We start from the raw sequence: 7,151 nt of genomic DNA, 5'->3' as shown, positions 1-7,151 counted from the left end.
GATCTCCTTTGATGTCGGGGGCACCTGGATTCGAAAAACATGAAACAACATTAGGGCTAGTAAGAAGTAGCTGCATTTTCAGGGCGGCAAAATATCATGGGTGATGAAATTTGTCTAATGTTGACATTTACAACAAATTTGGAACGCGGAAATGAGAATAAAAAAAAATGTCAGAGCAAAGGAAAACCAAGACATATGAGCATAAAATGACTATTTAAGTTTTTTACCTCATAGCCCCCAGAGCCCTTGAATTGCTGCACTTGCTGACCCTTTCCCCCATACTGGGTTTGGCTGGTTTGTTGTCTGAACATTGCTGCGTCTAACATAGGCAAAAGAACTATTTAAAAGATAATTCTAACATAAAAGCCATCTAATAACTATAACAGAAAATCCTCGAACGAAATTATAGTTAAATTGGATCCCTCCACCAAAACGAAAGAAATACTACAGCAGTGGACTCTCCGACCAACAATAAATTACTCGTGTAAAATAATGGTGTCTCACAAGGAATAAAGAGGCAAATATTTAACAAGATAAGAACAAGACATTTTGAAGATATGCACGATGCATAATATTATACAAAGCAATGCATTTGGAAAAAGGTAAAAAGGTTAAAACACAACAAATTCAAATGACGTTTTCGCCCTTAGGCCACTATACCCCGGCTAACACTGATAGGGAGGGCCGGCATCGGACGATAGTTTGACTTGGCGGAGTGCCATAGATATCCAGCCGTCTACCGACAGGCCCTCGCCCCGCTAAATGTCGTCAAAACCTTAACAACACCGCGCTGCGGATCAAACTGGGTACCAATTTCATCTCCTATCCCAAAGCTTGCGTACAGTTTGACCTACCATCACTCAAGACACGCCGTGATCGTGAATAACTGACAATGAAGTTTGCCATGTCCCTGGAACAATTAAAGATGCATCGTCACTTACTGTCACCTTCGAGGGCCACGATTAGCGACAAGACGACCCGTTGACTCTGTGTTCTGTAGAACTAAAAGATACCGATCTAGTGCAATTCCTTGCATGTTTTGGATGCTGAATTTGTAGCTAATTCTGATATATTTGTCCTGTATATCACATGTGTACTGCCATTTATCCCAACTACAACTACAAGAAATGTTTAACCGACGTTTAAAAGTGAAACTCTTCAAATTCACGGAGTAATCAAAGAAATGAGATAGGTTCACCCCCGTGTCTCGCTCTCAAGTGCGCCAGTCGTCAGGTGAGACAAAGGCTTGTAGCCTGCAGGCAAGTCATTATCTATGCGACGAGTTTTAGGTGTGGTTAACGTTTGTAGGTGTACGTGACCAAGCGTTGTTAGCTTCTTTAGAATTGTTGTTCCATGTTACTCTTATTAGCGGATACGATGTTACAGCAACAAGTTATAGGCCCAGGCCTGCCGGTATGTCTAAACACCACAACCGGCCACAATCCACTAAAACCCGCAACAAACGGGTATGATGTACAGTGTACGTGAGACAAGGACCTTTTGTAACGCCCAGAATACATTTTCTATCAGTCATGAATAGAAAACATACAGTAAGCCCTCCGTGCTAACCAGATCTACTCCAACCACCTGTTGGAAAATTCGAACGGACTCCAGCAATTCCTCGTTGAAAATAACACGAGACACATGGTGTTAACTTACAGCAGTTGAAATAGTTGTGACTGTTAACGTCAGTATATGTTCTTCTAAAAACTTGCGAAATTGATGGCCAGAGAATAGAAATATAAACTTCTCTATGCAGTCCCATGAATACCCGACCCATGCGGGCCATATCACACCACCCTCCAGAGTCCGTTTGGGCCGTCAGAAACGCCGTTTCCCTGAACCGCCCCAAGCCGCCCGGACCCACCCCAAAGCCCGCCCGGCAGCGCGTCTGGGCCGGGAGCCCGTCTGGGAACGCGTGCGGGAACCCGCCAAAAACGCCGCCAGAAAACCGACAGGAACGCCGTCATAGGACCAGAGGCCGTTGAGACGGATATTTCTGACGGAGTCCCATGCATCACAGGCCGTTTTAGCCGAATGTTAGGCGTTCTTAGTCTTAATTCACGGCCAGACACGGGCGGCCAAATGACAAGGCGCCCCAAAATAAAGTAGGTGTTTTAAATACACGGCGTTTCTCCCTTTGGGCCTTTTTTTTAAAAAGAGGATTCTTAGGAGATGGGGGAAGGGGAAGTCACCTTAGGTCAGTCTAGAGAGAGGACCGCGGCATGGGACGATAATTTGACTTGGGAGATTCGGACACGGAACATTTTACACAACCGTCTAACGTCTGTCCCCGCGAAATATATGGTACAACCTTTAACAACACTAACTTAGAGAATGACTTTGAAACTAGTCGTCGAGCCCAATGCCTTGAGAAGGCACTACAAAGAAAATTCAACCGACGGTAAAACGTGAGACTCACCAAAGTTCGCCGAGAACTCAAAGAACTGTGACAGGTTCACCTCCGTGTCTCGCTCTCAGGTGAGACAAGCCGCCAGGTGAGACAACGAGTTCTAGTTCTAGGAACTCATTATCTATGCAGTGGCTTTTAAGGTGCGGTAAATATTTGTATGCGTGACCAGGCTTCGTCAGCTGTTTTTTAATATATAGTTGAGGCAACCGCCTGGCTCCATGCCACTCTAACCAACTGCTACAATAATACTGCACACCAAACGTTATGACAAGTACACCACATAAGTACACCATTAACTAGCATCTAGACGGAAATACTAATTGACCTCTCTTACAACCAACTTGGCAGACAAAAAAGTTCTGACCATGAAAACCTCCCGAAGCTAGGACAATAGATAGTATGGAAAGCCTCTGTAAATTCAAAAGTGCATCACTGAAATACAGGCAAATAGTCTCTGATTGAGCCAATCGGGACCAATGAGTTTGCAATGGGTTTGACCACTCAAGTCCATGAGTTTGCCATAAGCCGCGGTCACAACCCGCCGTACGTGCTTTTTGTCCGTACGTTTTTTGGGGAGGCCATGGCCACGTCTGCTACGTTTTTCCGAAAACGTACGTTGTACGCTCATAGGATGTACAGGGGACGCACGTCGCACGTACGGGTGGTGAATCTGCAGACCGCACGCATGAAAAGTTTTACATGCCCTTCAAGTTCTACGGCGTGTCCGCGTGCTCCCGAATCCGTAGGATTCCGTACGGAGGCGGTACTCACCACGCACGGATGCCCTACGTTTTCCCACGTTTTTGCACGTAGACAGCACGCAGAAGCACAGTGGGTTGTGACCAAGGCTATAGACTTTTGTGACAAATTTGTGACTGGTCTACAAGCATATTTAGACAGAGCATGCCATACAGAAAATGTTTCAAGAGTTAATAGGAAGGGTACTGGAAGAAGGGGAAATCGTTTAAGATCACTATTGGGGTGGACTACGGGACGAGATTTTAACTTGGCGGAGGGCCACAGAAAATTTTACCCACCCGTCTAACGACTGGCCCTCACACCGATAAATATCGTACAACATTTAACAACGCTAAATGAGAGAATGCTGTTGAAGCTAGCTATAGAGGCCATGCTTTGAAAGGGACCTATCAGGAACCCTGTTCAACCGACGGTCATAAAAAATGAGACTCACCAAATTGGCCGAGAAATCAAAGAACTGTGTCAAGTTCACGTCCACGTCTCGCTCTCAAGTGCGCCACTGTCTGTTAAGATAGCGCCCTTGTAGCCTGTAGGCAACTCATTATAGATCTATACAATGGCGTTCAAGGTGTGGTAGATATTTGTAGGTGTGACCAGGCTATACCGGCTTGGCTATACAGAATCACACAAAGAAGCGACTTGACTGTGGTTATCAACTTGAACACACACCCGGTGCCAAAACAAAGGACAAGCCCACTGAGGAATTTCAGATATGAATATCAATTTAGGCTGGTGGCAAAGGTCGCCTATAGATTTTGGGTTGGTCATCTGGACTGGAACTCCTACTGGGTTGCTTCCCAAAAACACAGGGGCGAGCCAATCAGAGCCTCGGAAATACACGTGGTAGAAGGGATAGAGCTTTTCCCGGTAACGCAGGGGCGAGCCAATCAGATACCCAGAAATACTCAGGGGCGAGCCAATCAGGTACCCAGAAATACCCAGGGGCGAGCCAATCAGAGCCTCGGAAATGCACGTGGTAGAAGGGATAGAGCCAATCGGATACCCAGAAATACACGTACGTGTGCGTGATTCAGCTTGAGAGAGAGATGTCTCCTTGGCATTGAACTTGGAACTATATTTTACAATATTGCAAAAAAAATCACGTCTTCACAAAAGGATCGTCACCAAATGCGTTACGTATCTTGGAAATGTTTGAAGGAAGCATGTAAACGATAGATTCAATGGTAACGTGGCTTTACATGTAACGTTACATGTGTAACTGTTTTGTAAAGTTAACAAATCATAATTTTCCCAGTCTAACTATCGGCCCTTACCCCGATATAAAGTACTAACGGTTGAACACTAGCTAAGAGAAAGATGTTGAAGCTAGCTGTATGTAGAGCGCACTGACAGGCCTTAAGAGGCAGCTACTGGGAAAATTCACCGACGATAAAAATGAGACTCAACAAATTCGCTGCCGAGAAAGCAAAGAAATGGGACCAGTTCACCCCCGTGTCTCGCTCTCAAGTGCGCCAGTCGTCAGGGGATATAACCACTTGTAGCCTGTAGGCAACTCATTATCTATGCGACGAGATTTAAGGTGTGGTTAAAGTTTGTAGGTGTACGTGACCAAGCGTTGCTCGTAGCGTCATTATAGATCTATACAATGACGTTTAAGGTGTGGTAGATATTTGTAGGTGTGACCAGAATTGTAGCTGTTTTAGACTTGTTGTTGAAACCGCCTGGATTCATGTCACTTTTTAACCCGGTTGACCGGTGCGATATTACAATAAATTCAAGTTTCTTTTGGCGTGTTCACAAAATGACCGTCACTAAACGCGTTAAGTATCTTGGATATGTTTAAATGTGCTTTTCATCCTTGACTTTCTATCCTATTGAAGTTCAGCCGTTTGTAACATGTCATCGGCAATTATCACTAACCAACGGAGCTGAAAACATTCTGTGAGCGACGTAAGAAGTGACAAAGCAAGTTATATGGATGACAGCCAAATCCTACCCAGCCCTGCCATGACAATTACGTTCTGCTGCAGGTGTTCAATACGCCAGATGACCTGAACCAACCCACCCCAGGGCTTGTTCTAGAGAAACCCCAGAAAACAAAGACCAAGTGTCTTCACTGCGTGTCTCTTTGTGAATCTGCAACTTTGTCACGAACATGTTTTCACGCCCAGCGCCACAATAAAGGACAAGCTCACGGAGGAATTTCAGATATGAATATTAATTTATGCCGATGGCAAAGGTCGCCTGTTGATTTGGGTTGGTCATCTGTTTTTCCCGGTAACACAGGGGTGAGCCAATCGGATACTAGTACTCAGAAATACACCCAGTACGCAGTAATTTTTTTCTCGGTAACGCAGGGGTGAGCCACCCGGATACTCAGAAATACACCCAGTACGCAGTAACGTTTTTTTTTCTCAGTAACGCAGGGATGAGCAAACAAAATACTCAGAAATACACCCAGTACGGTGTAACGTTTTTTCCCTGTAACGCAGGTGTCAGCCACCCAGATACTGAGAAATACACTTACGTTTTTAAACGATACATTTAATCACATCATATATACGAGAGAGATTCACAGTGGTAGCATATTGCTATAAGCCCTTTTTATCTGAACACCACCAGAAAAAATTGAAAAGGGACAATTCACAATTCTAGATGCAATCTAAAACATGTGTTAATATTGTCTCCTGATTACCTTCATAAAAGCACACCATTACGCACTTGTATAGTATACAGCACCTTGTGACTGAAGTTCCAAATTCTTCCACTCCTAAAAGCCCACGCTCCTACTGGGCTCTACTATTACTTTTTACTACGCTTTGCCCCTCCCCAATTCCCATGATGTACCCTTCCCCAGTCCCCACGCTCTTTCCTCAGACCCTCATCAAAACCTTTATAATTACTCGCCCCATCTCTTTTATACTACTCATACAACTATTTGTATTGACGACTAAATATTTCTATAGTCACAGTTTTTAGAATATATATGACCCCCTTCAGTTAGTATTAACATGGACATTATATCTGTATATCTGTATAATGTCCTTGGTACCAGTATTAGCCATCAAAATCCTAATTGGCTATGCCTAAACAGTCATATGTGAGAATGGCAGTCTGTCCCATAGGGCACATTTGTGAACTCACTCAGGTCTGTTTATAGATTTTTTAAAGAATAGACTAGTTTTGTTGTATTGATTGCTTTGTCATTGTTGCCATACATTGTGTCGTTCACAAGTTCTTGAGGAATAAAGTTCAGTGATTCACTAGAAACAGCAGGACGTCGGGATGACAGCGGGATCCAGGTATGGGTAGGGCGGGGACCGATCATTCTTCTTGTTGCTCGCTGAAATCTTGGCTAAGTCTTCCCGAAAACTGTAACGGAAAAGGGACGTTATAAAATAAATAATTTAGAAGAATTCCCATTACAAACAAATGTTACTTGTTGAAAACTTGTACATATTTACCTTATGATATCATGAAAAAAATCAATTCTAGTATACTTCCATCTACCTCTCATTGACAAAACTATTCTATTCCAACATTGTCTCAACGACTCCATGAGAATACAACAAGGGTTAAGAAACGTGAATAAACGAATGGGGGACTTGCCTTTTGACTGCCGCATTCCCCACCTTTGTGAACAGGAAAGGGTTGTGGAAATCACCCAGAGTATTCTTCTGGCTGTCCTTAGAACTCAGAAACCTCGTCATAGACATCACCCGTAAGGTCTTCTCCTTTGTGGGAAGGCTCTTCAGCACATCCTTTATGGTCAGAGGATTCTAAGAAAGAAAGAAAAACGAGAGGAGACAAGTCGTCAGATTCCTCAACATGATGAACGCCTTGTTTCCTCGTGTAAGGAGGAATTGTTCTGTGTTTGTGCATCTGTTTGTGTGTGTGTGTGTGTTTGTGTGTGTGTGTGTGTGTGTGTGTGTGTGTGTGTGTGTGTGTGTGTGTGTGTGTGTGTGTGTGTGTGTGTGTGTGTGTGTGTGTGTCCGTGTGTGAGTGTGTGTGTGAGTGT

General features: G+C 44.0%; 1 protein-coding gene across 1 annotated transcript in view; it reads right to left on the bottom strand.

The window, feature by feature from the left end:
* Positions 1–6,215: 6,215 nt before the first annotated feature.
* LOC109480516 (arachidonate 12-lipoxygenase, 12R-type-like) overlaps positions 6,216–7,151 on the bottom strand; it is an 11,411-nt gene continuing 10,475 nt past the window's right edge. The window contains exons 18-19 of the mRNA XM_019782721.1: positions 6,743–6,912; positions 6,216–6,505 (exon numbers count right to left, since the gene is read on the bottom strand). Of these exons, the coding sequence (XP_019638280.1) occupies positions 6,397–6,505; positions 6,743–6,912 (279 nt within the window). The 3' untranslated portion in view covers positions 6,216–6,396. The remainder of the gene's footprint in view (positions 6,506–6,742; positions 6,913–7,151) is intronic.

The sequence above is a fragment of the Branchiostoma belcheri genome, unplaced genomic scaffold (genome assembly GCF_001625305.1).
Source record: "Branchiostoma belcheri isolate BF01 breed outbred unplaced genomic scaffold, Haploidv18h27 scaffold51, whole genome shotgun sequence".
Lineage (NCBI taxonomy): Eukaryota > Metazoa > Chordata > Leptocardii > Amphioxiformes > Branchiostomatidae > Branchiostoma > Branchiostoma belcheri.
Note: the sequence above shows the minus strand (reverse complement) of the source record. Positions and strands in the feature narration are given on the sequence as shown.